This window comes from Hyperoodon ampullatus (assembly GCF_949752795.1).
Source record: "Hyperoodon ampullatus genome assembly, chromosome: 19".
NCBI classification, from domain to species: Eukaryota; Metazoa; Chordata; class Mammalia; order Artiodactyla; family Ziphiidae; genus Hyperoodon; species Hyperoodon ampullatus.
In genome coordinates this window covers 13,277,935-13,292,874 of record NC_136932.1, presented here as the reverse complement: position 1 = coordinate 13,292,874, position 14,940 = coordinate 13,277,935, and the positions used below count along the sequence as shown (strand labels likewise).

The following is a 14,940-nucleotide window of genomic DNA, read 5'->3' as shown; positions in this document are numbered from 1 at the left end:
GCGAGAGGGTTACTTCCTGGAGCTGGCGCCTGTTGGGAGAGGGCTTTGAAGAGACCAGCGACCCCACTGGGTGGAGGCCTGTGCGGCCCACCTGCTGGACGAGGGTGATGCAGGTCTGCTTGCAGCTGAGGGGTGGGCCGAGCCCTACTGTGGGGCCCCCGAGGGAACTGGAATGTGGGGGGGACGGAGCACAGGTGGGTGGTCAGGACACCGAGCTTTCTGAGTTGGGGCTCATTTTAAATAATGGTACTCAGCACGAGGGACAGATCACAGCTGCGTGTACTGGTGGCAGCGTCCATCCGCAGAAACTCATGTGGTTCCCCTGGGCCTTTGATCTCCGTGGAGGCTGAATTTCCCTGACGTCTTGGGTACGCCCAAACAATCACTGATGAGTTTACATACACTGAAACCACCAGCTTGTAGGGGAGCCCAGGGACTCCTGCTTCACAGCCCTCCTAATATTTCTCCTGATTGACCCTGGAGTTAGTACCTCATGGAGTTTCTGCTCAGAAAGGCCCCTCTTGTCCCCTTCCCCTGTGCCCATCCCAGGACTGGATCAGCAAGTGCCTGTTGGAGCCATGCCCGGCAGCTTTCTCAGTCCAGTTTGGCAGGTTCCGAGGAAGCCTGTGCTCCAGCCTTTCCCGGTCCATCTAGACTGCAGGCCCGGGGGGGTGGAGCGGGCAGGCGGGCGGGCTGGAGGGTGAGTCACAGTGCCAGGTGAGTCTGCAGGATGCTGCTGGCGCTCGCTTCCCTGCCCCAGAGTATCGGTTGGGGTGTGTCCTTTGAGATCAGCCTCCCTTGGTTTGTAATAAGTGACCACATTTTAATTGTCAGCTTTTAAGCCCATTCATCCTGGCACATGATAAAATCTTGCTATCTTTATACTTTCACAAACTCTTCAGTAGATCCTGCAAAAGTAGACAGTTGAGATCAAACTGTAATTCTGTCAATGAACTAGAAACATCTGATGAAAAGAATCAGGTGGTGGTAATAATGAGGCAGGGCTGGGCTCAGCCCATGGAAGAGGTCAGAGTGTGGCCGGCCACCAGCTCAGAGAGCCGTGCAGGGAAGGAACGCTCACCTTCCTAAAGGAGCTGCTCCGGCCTGCTCCCCTTCTTAAAGGAACCCGAGGAGCTGTTTTTCCACCTCACCTGTGAATATGTGCTTACCCTCTCTGTTTCGTAAATACCGAAAAGGAAGTTTTTAGGTCATTTTAATCATGGTTTGAACTAGTATTGGTCGATTTTGAAAACCTGTATTTCCTAAGCGTTATATTCAGACACATTAAGAGATGGAATAATTATTTTGTGGATAAGTACATAGGGCTTCCTGAAAAGCCAAGTGTAATGTAGGGAGAAAGAAACACATAAAGTTAAAATGGTAGAGGATGGTTGTGCATTATCTAGAAAGTACCATCTCACCAGTAATCATATATACACTACCAAATGTAAGATAGATAGCTAATGGGAAGCAGCCGCATAGCACAGGAAGATCAGCTCGGTGCTTTGTGACCGCCTGGAGGGGTGGGATAGGGAGGGTGGGAGGGAGGGAGACGCAAGAGGGAAGGGATATGGGAACAGATGTATATGTATAACTGATTCACTTTGTTATAAAGCAGAAACTAAAAAAAAAAAGCTTATTTGCAAGAAAAGGAAAAAAGATCCCTGTTGCCAGCATGTGTGTTGGTTGTCACCTTCTAGCGATTTCCTCACCTGAAACTCTTTTGTAAGCCGAGCTCCTGTTGACATCAACCCTGCAGGGCCCCTCCTGCACCGGGGGCAGTGCCCGACTCAGCCTCGCGGAGCGAGCTGGGCGAGCAGGGCAGCGTGGGCAGTGCCTGGGGATTGGCTCCCAGATCTCTTCCTCGAGGGCAAGATTGTCCTGAAAAATCAGGAAATGGCAAGCATTGCTCAAAGCTATGTCTTGTTCCCACTCAGCGTTTCTTGATGGCAGACTTCCAGGGGGAAGATAACCTTTCTGTTTTTCGAGAAAAGTTAAGTGGCAATTATTCACCAGAGTGTTCCCCCCTGTCCACCTGTTAGGTCTCCCCTCAGACTCCATTTTAGCTCTGCTGTGAATGAAAAGCACTTTAAAGATGTCTTGTGTTTCGCCGTTGTGTCAGCTGGTATGAGCTTTGATTCTTCTGATTTAGAGAAAGCCACAGGCGCGTCTTGTAATTTATTCTAAAACCAATGTGACTTGAAACTTTCAGACAACATGGGTGGGTAAGAAATTATTAGTCTGATATTTTAAAAAGTTTTTGACTTTGAAATGACAAGATTACTGTTACTTAAGGTTAAAAAGTATATTTTGTATTTTATTGCTACAAAATATTACACAAACTAACAACAATTGAGTTCAGGGTGAGATCTGCTCTTTGCTGTACCTGCTAAAACCAGGTGCCTGGAGCTCGGAGCAGGTCCAGGCACGCAGCTCCCCTGACTCGGACAAGAAAGAAAGTCCCTTTCTGTTTGACACAGAGCATCTTTCTGTGTTGGGAAATCCTGGTGAAGTATTACTTGAACTCTCCCAGCGAAAGCAAACAGGTGAAAATACCTGAGTGTTCCAGGCCCAGTGGCTGTGGTTGGTGTGGTCCTTGCTGGCTACAGTCTGGCCCCTGCACCTCGCTCTGAAATTCTAAGTGAAAACACATGACTCATGTTCAGCCCCATCCTGCTGAGGAAAACTTCACAGCACATGGGACATGGGGGCCCTGGGGGAGCTCTCATGTTTATATTTAACCAATATTGTCATACCTACTTTTATTTGAAACATGCTAGTATTTCTAGATAAGCCAGTTTTGTTCTGAAAGTGTCAAATTAGAGTAATTTTCAAAATTTAGTCCAAATCAGAACAGTATTTAAAACCTGTTGCATTCATAGGTATATACACAGTGGATTTGTTGAATTAACTTGAGTCTATATTTGACTAAGAGCTGTGCTTTTTAAGTGGTTTTGTTATATTTGTCCTACTGTGTTCTGTGAAGTTCGGTAAAATATGGATAAAGCAGCCAGTATTTGAAGCCATTTACTTGTGAATGCAGAAGCAATCTGATGGAGGCGGTTGGGCCTGTCTCTAGTGCCCCAGGGTCAGGTTCTCAGGCTGTAGCCAACGCAAGCCCTTCAGAAGCTGGCCTTCGGTTGTGCCTCACCCTGCGTGTCTGAGTCGGTGGCCTGGCCCTGTGGCCCTTGTGAGCTCGGGGTCTGCTCCTGTGACCACAGGCAGGGTGTGTTCACCGTGACGGGACAGGAGGCTTGCGCCCAGAGGCAGACCACTGCGTGCCATTCAGGGGAGTTTCTGCCAGGCTCCCACGACACACTGTCTCTCCAGGAATCATTGCTGTGTGGCAAGTGACCACAGGGACCGAGCCAGGTGGGCTGGGCCTTGCCACGGGGGTGCGGGAGGCCCACAGACCCACCTCAGGCTGAACACAGAGAGGGGTCTACAGGAGAACGTAAGCGGCGTCACCTGTGGTGGGGACGCCCGAGCTTGGCCTGGGCCCCGTCACTGCCAGGTAACTATGGGGGACCGTGTGCCGGAAGAGTGAAGGAGGTAGAGCCCCTTCCCTGCGGCTGCCGACTGAGGTTCAGGGGAGGGGCTGGAAGGAGGTAGCACACATGACAAAGCTGGGAAGGACCCTTCGGCACAGGAGTTCATTAATGTTTTGGCTAAGTCACAGCATAAGCGGACAGACTTGAAGCCATGCTGTCTCCGTTTGGCACCACAGAGCAGGCCCCGCAGGCTGACCTGCACAGCGCGGCGGTGGCACAGAGTGGGACTTGGACTTGGCTCAGTGGTCTCGGCTGCACCAAGGAGCTAGGTTGAAGTTGGGCTCAGCCTGCCCTGGGCAGGGCCAGAGTGTCCACAGCTGGGAGGCCTGGTGGTCAGAGTGGTTTGATGCATAACTTAGTAGTGACCTTACAAGGGTTATGGTGGCCTGTAGGGTTAGGATGGCAGGTGATTTTAAGTTTCTTCTCTATGTTTTTTCCATTCTCTCCTCATTAATCAGTGTTCCATAATTTAAAAATTGTACTTTAGGATAAATAGATTGACAGGAAATTTTAAGAATTCAGTGTAAAATGTGAACTTTTGGTACAGAGGAAGTATAGATACGTCAACGTTTTTCTTGTGTCAGATGTTAAAGGAAAGCAGAAATTCTTGGTTAGTATCTTTTCCTAGAATACATATGATCTTATGGAGTTTTTAAAAAGGCTCTTATTGGGACTTCCCTGGTGGTGCAGTGGTTAAGACTCTGCGCTCCCAACTCAGGGGGCCTGGGTTCGATCCCTGATTGGGGAGCTAGATTCCACACGCATGCTGCAACTAAGAGTTTGCGTGCCACGCAACCTGACAACTAAGGAGCCTGCCTGCCACAGCTAAGACCCAGCACAACCAAATAAATAAATAAATATTAATAAAAAATAAAAGTAAAAAAGGCTCTTACTAATATGCAAATATAATACTTAAATTTCCATCAATGATGAGAATACATTTAGAATAAAACACCAAACATGTTTTTGTTAAGAACAGTAGTGTGTATACGTTAATCCCAAACTCCTGATTTATCCCTCCCTGCCTTTCCCCTTTGGTAACCATAAGTTTGTTTTATATGTCTATGGGTCTATTTCTCTTTTGTATGTAAGTTCACTAGAATGATTTTTTTTTAGATTGCACATATAAGCAATATCATATATTTGTTTTTAGCTTACTTTGTATGGTAATCTCTAGGTCCATCCATGTTGCTGCAAATGGCATTATACACACTACTATATATAAAATAAACAGCAAGAACCTACTGTATAGCACAGAGAACTATACTCAATATTTTTTTTTTGTGTGTGTGGTACGCGGGCCTCTCACTGCTGCGGCCTCTCCCGTTGCGGAGCACAGGCTCCGGACGCGCAGGCTCAGCAGCCATGGCTCACGGGCCCAGCCGCTCCGCGGCACATGGGATCCTCCCAGACCGGGGCACGAACCCGTATCCCCTGCATCGGCAGGCGGACTCCCAACCACTGCGCCACCAGGGAGGCCCCTCAATATTTTTTAATAACCTATAAGGGAAAAGAATCTGAAAAAGAATAAAGACACACACACACACACACACATATGTATAACTGAATCACTTTGCTGTACACTTGAAAGTAACACAACATTGTAAATCAACTATATACTTCAATTAAAAAAAAAGAACAGTAGTTGTGTAATTTTTGGTTATTGAAAGATCACAGTATTAAATGTCTTGATCAGTTTAATGATTTCTCAGATTTTGTTAACAAAAACAATTATGATGTTGAAATGGAATCAATTAATCTTTAACTGGTCCTGCTAAAGTTGATGAATTTCCTTTAGTGTTAAGCCCAGTATTTTTTAAAAATCTCATTTTGGCTGTAGTTTATAATATAATAAAGAGTTGAGAGAGGAAAAGGGACTAACTTTCTGTTAATAGAGTTTTGCTGAAATTAATTTCAGCTTCAACTAGTAAAAGGACCCCAAATACTGGTACTGGATCTTTAAAAATCTTCAGATATTTAGTGGCTTTTCAAAAAAAACTTTAAATTTTGAACTAACTTCAGGCTTAAAGAGGAATTGCAAAAATAATAGACGTTTCCATAAAAGCTCTTCACCAGCTTCCCTGAATATCGACCTCTTACAAAGGGGACCGAGGAATGAGCGTTGTGTGGGGCCAGTGGTTAAACCGCAGCTGCTCTTTGGCGATGTGCCTGCCCTCTTGGTGTCGCATTTGGGGTGCGTCCCAAACTCACTGTGCCAGTTGAGGTCTGTAAGGTGACTGTTTTTTTAAAAATAAATAATAAACATTTTGGGAGTACTTTGAGACTATGTAACTATCCAGTTTTCACACCCAGCACCCATCAGGTACTGCGCTAGGCTAGCAATGGTGGTTCAGATAGGAAAACGTGTCTCCTCTGCTTTTTGCTCCTTTGTTTACTTATGTCAGTGTGGACCATGGGTTATCTTCTAGCACTGTTGGTTATTTCGTTGCTCAGATTGCTCTGCCTTTGGCTTTTGGGAGCAATTTCAGGTTGGCTTCTGTGCCCTGTGTTCCCTGCCCCCTTGCGCCTTTGTTTTTAACGGTTTCTCAATTTCTAGCATGACAGGATGCCCCAGGCTTTTCTTTTCCCCTCAACCCAGCCCTGGAGTCGACCACCTCCAGGAGTCTGTGTTCCTCAGAGTGGAGAGTATTTAGAATCCAAGACCTGGATTCCACTCGCATTTCCACAGTGTATCCTTTGCACCTCCAGCCTGGCCAGCTGCGTGGACACCTGCGATTCCAGCCCAGCGCCAGGTCCCCTGGCCTCCTGTAAGCAGTGCTTCTTCATCCTGGCTCCCTCCTCTGCGGCATCCACATGCAGTTGTTTCAGAACTGCTAACCCTCCCCCGTGAGAAACACACCCGCCCCGGAGGAGAGAGTTCCTGTGTGTCCTCGCCGTCCATCGAGTGTAGTGTCTCTGTGTAATGCAGGCACATTTCCTCTGCTGTTGCAGGACCCCACTTCCTATAGTTTCTTTTTAATTTGCATTCAGGAAAATTCACTCTTTGTCGTGAACAGTTCTGTTGGTTTTGACAGATTTGTAGGGTTGGGTTCTACAACTTCAGTACCAAGCAGAATGGCTGTCGGGTGGGAGGCCAGCACCCCTTTCAGGTGATCTCTGTGTGTCTGAATAACCCTTTTTCAAACATTTCCTCTGTGGGCTGATAGGAGATGCAAATTTACAAGTCACAATTAGGAACAGCATTTTGTCCCCACTTTGTTTTCTGTTGTTGCCAAAACCGACTGGGCACTTAAGTACCTTCTGGTTTGTCCCTGATGGTTGAGGGTGATCACGTAGTGAAGGGAGGTTTCAGTGAAGCTGGTGGACAGTGTGAGCCTGGGGGCTTCCTTCTTGGGAGCTCAGTCGTGGTTTGGCTTGTGGGGGTAAGACCGTTAGAGCTGCTTTCTGTGCTTGCCTACAGTTTCTGGGGAGATGCAGGGCTCATCGCTCCTGCTGGCCTCCTGGGCCCCGCTGGCCGCCCACATGTTTCTCTGTTTGTACCTGTCATCTGCCCCGACCCTGCCGTCCTCGTCCTGCCCCGTGAGGCCCGTACACGAGGCCACCCTCCCTGTGACTTCTGCTGGCTCTCATGAAGTCGGGGTTGGCCACCCTCGCTGCCCCATGAGCGTCTCTTTAGCCAAGGCCCCCGAGCCACAGACGGGCTTGTGGGCATGTGGAGGAGGGAGACTATGGGGTCAACGTCCCAGGCGTCTGTGCAGATTCCCTTTCATTAATCGCCTTCCGTTTTTCTCACAGCGCACTGGTGATCGCTGCCGTGTTTGACCGAGATGTAAACTGCAGGAGAGCAGCCTCTGTAAGTTTTCCTGTCCTGTTCCTTTTCTTGAGGGTGTGGGTGGCTCTGATCTGTGACCGGCTCCCCGGAGAGGCTGTGGTCACCGGCTTGTGAAGCAGGAGGGATGCCCAGGGGATGGGGGCCCATGGAGGGTGGCGCCCACTCTCTCTGGGTCCCAGCCGAGGAGTGGGCTATAGCCCGTGGAGGGTGGGTCAGGACGGGTTGCCCCTGTCCGGGTGGGGATGGAGAGGGGGCCTGGAGGGTCCACAGCTCAGGAGTGGGCAAGTGTGCACAGTGGGTGCTGCTGTCTGTTTGACGGGTGTCTGGCCAGGGATCAGCATTGCAGCCTCGCCTTCTGGTTGGTGGGGTGTCATGGAAGCGCAGCCTCCGTCCTCAGATGCAGGGGCTCCATCAAGTCACAGAGCCCCCTGCTCCCTTTGCAGCTCCTGATGGCCTGCCTGCTCTCTGTTCCCTGAATTACATGGGGTCCTTGAAACTTTCTGGTTTCAAGAAAAAGTTTCCCAGGAAAGCTCAGGACCTCATCTGTGTCCTGTAGTTTCTCTTCTCTTGTCTTGAGCATCAGTAGGAAGCCTGGTGATTTTTTGAGAAGTCTTCACATTTGTGCCCTGATATTTACCCTCAGGCAGTAATTGTAAGACTCACTGAAATACAGTAAGAATCTTTTGTTAAATCTGTCCTTAAAAATTACCTTTTGGGGAATTCCCTAGCGGTCCAGTGGTTAGGACTCCGTGCTTCCACTGCAGGGGGCCCGGGGTTCCATCCCTGGTCAGGGAACTAAGATCCCACAAGCAGTGCAGTGTGGCCTAAAAAAATATATATATATTTATATTTTCTTTTCTGTTTGTTGGAACCTAAGAGCTAATTTTGGGAAGCAGTAGTAAAATCAAAGCACTGATACTTTTTACCCCAGGGAAGAGGTGGAATAAAACAACAGAAATAATTGTTTTTTCAAGTTAAAATTAAAATCCTTTAAAATCAGCAGAAATTCTTTCCATTAAACACCACCTAAGTGACCCCTGCTTACCTAGTGGTGCAAGGCTAAGGCAGTGAAAGGTGCTTTTGTTCGAAGCTCATTTGAAAATGTCAGGATCAAGTCCCTAATTATTGGGGATGAAATTTCTCTCACTGCAAAGCTGCTTCCTCATGAAGACGTGTTTCGTCCTTTTTGGCTCCTGTTTGTGTTCACGTTTTGTGCTCTCCTTGGGAGCCCGCCCAGCAAACTCGGGCCTCTTTCCCCAACGCCCGGGAGGTGGGAGCTCAGTGAGGGTGGTGAGCTGTCCTCTCTCTCCGTCCTGTGCCCTGGGGGCACCACCTCTCCGGGTTGTCAGGTGCCGGGAGGCTCTCACCACCACCAGCAGCCCTGGGAAGATGGCCTTCCCGTCATACTTGGGTGTCGCGGAGAGTGACAGACTGGAGGCCCACCCGGTTAATCACGGTGAATATATTTATGAATTTGTGAAAAGATGTCCCATTAAGTGGTTGTTCAATGCTAGTTGTTGTACATGCTAGAAAGTGCCCAGCAGGCCCCCAAATGTGTCTCCCCAGCGGCCACCGGCTTCTGGTGGCAGGTTCGGGAGGAGGGAATGGGGCCAGGGAGCCACACTTCTCTTGACCTTAGATGTCCTTGAAGCCTGGGTGTAGCTACGAGTCCCAGTCTTTTTCATTGGACGCCAAATTGGATGTTTAGTACTAAACCCCGTATTATTTTTTGATGTGATATACGTGGACTCACATGGTGTGACCTTTGGGACTGCCTTTCCTGCAGCACGATTCCCAGGGTCCATCCAGGCTATGGCAGTACTGGCAGCCCCTCCATGCTGCCCTTCCTTGGCCGAGTCATGTCCCCTGGCCAGCTGTGCCACAGCTGCCTGAATTGTTCATGTATGGTAGGGTCTCTGGGTTGTTTCTGGTTTGGGACCATTAAGAATTAAGCTGCTGTAAACATTCATGGACAGGTTTTTGTGTGAACACAATTTCTCTTTCTCTGGGATAAATGCCAAGAATACAATTTTGGGGTCATATGGTAGTTGCATGGTTAGTTCTGTAAGAAAGGGCCCTGCTGTTTTCCAGAGGGACTCCACCATTGTACCTTCCCTCCATCATTCTGTCAGTGATCACTTTTTCTGTGGCCTCACCAGCATTTGGGGTTGTCATTATTTTTGCGTTAGTTACTCTGATTAGGTGTGTGGTGATAGCTCGTTGTGGCTTTAACTTGCATTTCTCTGATGGCGATGCTAGTGATGTTGAGCAGGTTTTCACGTGATATTTACCACCCGTATCCTCTTTGGTGACGTGTCTGTCTAAGTTGTTGGGGAGGGGGAAATTCCTCCCCCCACACCAACCCTTCTTGGTGGATTTTGGCTGGTCTAGTAATTAAATTGACACGAGACAGATTAACAGGAGAAAAAGAAACAAGGTAATTCGTATACACGGAGGTCTCATAAAAATGGGACCCACAAAGTGACCAAAGCAGGCTGTTTCTATATCATTTTCAGACAAAGAAACAGCTATCTGTGAAGATTTAACAAAGAGGCTCATGAAGAACTGACAAGGTTTATTTCCCTAACTGGTGGTGAGGACGCTTTCTCTCCTTCTGGAGTGGGGAGGGTACGTTCACATGGGAGATTTATTCCTGCTTTCACAGTCAGAGTGTTTTTAATATCATTTTTCTCCTACTGGCCGTTTCTCAGGTAACTTTAATTCAAAATATCAATATGTGGCTTGGGTGGCCTGCCCTGAGCCCCAGCAAAGTCTTCTGGCCCTTTCTTCACGGGGTTGTTGGTTTTCATTGTTGAGTTTAGGAGTCTTTTCTTTCTTGGGCGAGTGGTTTGTAGGTTCTTCCTTCCAGCCTGTGGGTTGTCTGTTCATCCTCTTTACAAGGTCTTTCACGAGCACAAGAGTTTTTTTTAATTTTGATGAGATCCAACCTACCAGTTTTTTCTTTTATGGGTCATGTTTCTGGTGTCAAGTCTGAGAATCTGAGAATGTGTTGCTTAGCTCTCGATCCTGAAGATTTTCTCTGTTCTCTCCCACCGATCTGTGTCTGTCTTTTTGTCTGGGTTACCATGGCGCTCTAGTAACCCTAATACTGGGTAGAGCCATTCCTCCCATTTCTTTTTTTTCAACATTGTGTCACCATTTTAGGACTTGTGCTTTTTCATGTAAATCTCGTATTATTTTTTACCTTTTAAATGATGTCACCAGAATAGTAAATGTGCTCCTAAATATTGCATGTTACGTAAATTGGCATTGTATCTTTTTTCCATTGACTTTTGGTCGGTTTCATTTTTGCTTTTAAATTTCCTTTAATGAATTTATTGCAAAAGGTGCAAAATGGTACATAGCAAAAGTCGAGTCTCCCTGCTCCCAGTGTGAAAGCTGCATGAGGGCCCTTGGGGAAGTGCCAGTCCATCTGTGCCTCCCCAGGGCCACCAAGTGCGAGGTCTTGGAGATGACCAAGTTTCTGGTTTTCTCTGTAACCTGCCAGAGGCGTCGGGTGCACATTTAAACATCACGTGGGGGTCTTCGTGTTCCGTTGTCTTGATTCCTTGTGCACAACTGCATGTGCTCTTCCCAGCGCCCCACAGGGGATGATGAAGTTGTAGCTGAAATGAAAGTCCTAGAGGTTACGACCTCATTTCCAGGAAGCTCCTGCCCCAGGCACTGGGGCTGCGTCTGCAGGCAGGGTCACCCCTCCCAGGTGCTGCTCCCTGAAGCCACCAGCCACCTGCCCTCTGCCCTCTGACCTGTCTCTCTGGTGGATGGTGCGTGGCGATGAGGTTGCATTGTGCGCAGCTGCACGCCTTGGGCATTTGCTGGCTGGTGGCAAGAAGGTCCACCTAAGGATGCCTCATTCTAAGGTAATGTTTTGACCTTGTGAACAGCCCAGCTCTGGGCCTGTGAGCAGGACGTGGAGCGTGTCCGTGGCAGGTCCTGGGGAAGGCAGCATGGGGAGACCCGGCACTCAGTGTCACCATCCTGTGAGCTGTCGTCACACATCCCCAGGAAAATGATTTGTGTTTTGGGCTTTTAGTTAACCAAATAGATATGACTCTATTCTTATTTTTGTATCTAAGACCTTGAATTAGGCTTTGGTGTGAAGCTCAGCATTGGCCGCTAAGCTGATTTTATAAACTTGAATTCTTAAATCACGGTTTTAAAGCACACCAGGATGTAAAAACAGAAAGATAAACCACCCTTGAGGCTCTGAGTGGCCAGCAGTGAGGACCTTTATTTAAAAAACAGTCACGGCTCATGTGTCTTGCACTGGATTTGCTGTGCATCCATCACTCACGTCCAGCGAGTACACACCTAACTCACTGCTGTGTTTGTGCTTCTCTTCCTAGGCTGCTTTCCAGGAGAACGTGGGAAGACAGGTATGGCTATTTTCAGAAATCTTCATTCCTAAAACTTCCTGTAGAAGTAGAAGTAGAAATAGTAAAGCTACAAATGTGGGTAAAGAATTTACCTAGAATAAGCTAGTACTTTACACTGTGACTTCCGGTCGCAGATTCACTCATAATGTGACTCAGGTGAGTGTTGACACAAGTTTTAAACAATTAGTTGTTGTTTTACAGGAAACTTGAATGTGTAAGTAATTTTCACACACGTCAGAAATCAGTGCCTTGTGCATTACCGGGGGCCTTCTGATGTCAGCAGTTGCCCGTGGGCGCTGGAGGGGTGTGGGCAGAGGAGCCTGACAGGGCAGGAGCAGAGACGTGACCCCTGCCTGTCCCATGTGTGGAAGGAGCCAGCTTCCGCCTGCCAGCCGCCCCACGGCCCCTCCTGACTTGACATCGTGCCCCCGGCCCTGAACCTCTTACTGCGGTCAGCCTGGGCTGGGAGGTGTGGCCTTTATCCCCAAGTCATTCATACTGTGTGTGACGATGACCACCCTGGGACACGTGGCCAGTCTGGCAGCAAATGAGCCGTCTCAAGGGTCAGTTTCCCATGGCCAGGGGAGCCCAGGAGAGAGGTCTGAGCTATGCTCAGAAGGGCACCAGGAGAGAGATCTGGGCTGGAGGTGAGTGCGTTGTGGGCCTGGGTATCAGCAGATGATACTGGGGACAAGTGGTGATGGGCCTTGAGGGGCAGAGGTCAGGCTGCAGGACCAAGGGGAGCCCACGCAGAGTGGCTGCCCAGCAGGTGGGAGGACCGGAGAGGTGGGCGTGCACAGGAGGGAAGGCTCGGACAAACACGGGATTCCAAGACTCCTGCCTGGACATCTGTGGGAAAGCGTGCGTGCAGGGACTGTCCCCTTGGATGCCCTTGAGTCTTTCAGGGTTCCCACAGCGGGGCCGGCCTTGCTGTTGAACCGGGGCCTGCATTCCCAGCGCTGGGTCCACTCGCCCTTCCTGGGCCGCCGAAGGCCAGGGAGAGGGGATGATACTGCAGCTGTGGCTTCCACGGGGGTGTCGTTCGGGGCACGGTGGGAGGTTCTCCCGGAAGTGTGGGCTGCTGGGCGAGGCGCCTCCGTCCACGTGGCCTGGGTATTGGCGAGGGGTCCCCCAGCACTCAGGGTGGAGCAGAGAGAGGAGCCAGCGGGGCTTCAGGCTGGACCAGGTCTGTGGAGGGCGGCCGACCTGCTGACCTTCCATCGAAGGCGACAGAGCAGCCAAGGGGCGGAGAGGCGGGCGGCTTAGCTGGAGGTTCTGCAGCCTGTGCTGTGAGCTGTGAGCGTGTGTGTGGGAGGGGCCGGGGCCTTGAGGTGAGGTGTCCAGTTCTGAATGCAGCGTTAAGGCTAAACTGATGCCAAGATGGGTCCAAACGAAGTCTCGGATTCCACAGTCATTGCCAAAGACAGAGGGAACCAAATCACTCATCTTGAACTTGAATTCGTGCTACCTTGAAATTGTTGGGGTGCTGCCTCATTCTGCGGGTGTGCTTGTCTGTGGAAGGAGCCCAGTAAGGTCGCAGCCTTTCTTCCGTGGCTGGGAGGTGACTGAGACCCAGTATCCTTGGGTGTCCCTTAGTCCTGTCTACCTGGAGCCCTGAAAACTTAGAAGAAAGCGGGTCACTAGACAGAGATGTCAGCCTCTGGCAGCGACAGGCTTCACTGTGTCAGGGCAGCAAGTGCCGCCCGCAGGACGAGGGAGGCCGACAGGGAGAAATGTGGGGTTGTTGAGGGGCCCGCAGGCCAAGATCCGGGCCTACAGAGGAGGGCGGGGGCTGTGATCAAGAAGGGAACTGCTGGAGGCTGAGCCAGGGGAGACTGGGCACCCTGAAAATTAGAGCCCAGGAGAAGAGGTGTCTCCCGCCCACCTCCAGCCCCCACGGCACCCCTGTCGGCAGAACCCCAGGTTCCAGAAGACACCAGGGCGGTCAGGAGCTGGGCAGTACTGCTCCCTGTGCAGTCGGAGCGTGGGGGCCACTCAGGTTGCGGGGTCCGTCAGGGAAGGAAGGTGAGCAGCTAGGGTCCTCGTGCCCTTACCCTCCTCGTCTCCCCGTGCACTGGTGTTTACGGTAAGACTGGCCTGCACGGTCCAGGAGAAGCCATGCCGACGTTTAAGAGGTGCTTACTGTGGGCCTGCACCCGGTGATGTCCTTCTGCAGCTTGACAGGAACGAGGAGGAGAAGGATGTGAACCTGCCAAAGGAGATGGGGGCGCGGGAGGGGAGTGTGGAGAGGGCACATGAGTTCCCAGACGTGGGGCGAGGCTCTTAGCGGCCATGTGTGGTGGACTTGCTGAGGGCATGGAGCGCAAGTGAGGGGCAGCAGGGGGCGCGTTTGTCCACGGCCCTGGGGTGGGATGTCCTCCGGGCTCCCGGGTGCAAGCACAGACCCTGTCTTTGGCCACCTTCAGCGATGGGGGAATTTGCAGGGGGAATTTGGTGGGGGGCCCATCTCTCCGTCCAGGCTCACCCCTGCCCACCGGGGACTCAGGCCTGAGCGAGGGGTCCTGAGTCTCCACTCCCGGCTCCCAGAGAAACCTTGGGAGGGATTTGCTGGAACGCAGCCCCCTCTGTCCGTTCTGTCCCTCCTTGCAGGGATGAGCTGTCTGGACAGAGATGTGATGCTTCGGTATGCAGTGGCCGGACCAAGAAGATCTTGGGGTGTCAGGAGGCATCTGAACGTTGCCCGGGGGGCGGCAGGCTTGGGTGGTGGAGCAGAGGGCACCACCTCCTCCTGCAGCCACAGTGGCCTTTATCTGACTCGGCCTCAGGCTGGTCTGGGGTGGACTGGAGTCCAGCAGGAGTCAGCCCGGCGCGCGGTTGCCCCTTGGGTGGTGGGGGGCCATCCCCTGCACTGAGCTGTGTCGGGAGACTGATTGGCTTTTAGGTTCGCTTGGGAACCGAACCTCTGATCCTGACATTGTGCCCGTGACAAACACGCTGGGGTCCATTGACAATATGGAGTCAGATCCCAAGTTCTTCATGTGCGGGGCTCCCTCGAGACGGTGTGGGAGGTTAGCAGTCTGTGGGTCCCTAGTCTACGGCTTGCTCAGAGTGGGGAAGGGCTCTGGGGACCCAGGCCTCACCACACCCTCCTATGGTTGGTGACAGCAAGGCATTCACTCCTTGGTGGAAAGTTTGTCATTTATGTCCTTTTAGAAAACTATTTGGGGACTTCCCTGGT

General features: G+C 50.6%; 1 protein-coding gene across 1 annotated transcript in view; it reads left to right on the top strand.

Moving 5' to 3' along the window:
* Window positions 1-14,940, top strand: part of TBCD (tubulin folding cofactor D) — a gene marked incomplete at its 5' end in the record, with an annotated part of 177,289 nt that overhangs the window by 102,540 nt on the left and 59,809 nt on the right. Inside the window, 2 exons of the mRNA XM_079724650.1 lie at window positions 7,308-7,365; window positions 11,712-11,741. Coding sequence (XP_079580776.1) covers window positions 7,308-7,365; window positions 11,712-11,741 — 88 coding nt within the window. The remainder of the gene's footprint in view (window positions 1-7,307; window positions 7,366-11,711; window positions 11,742-14,940) is intronic.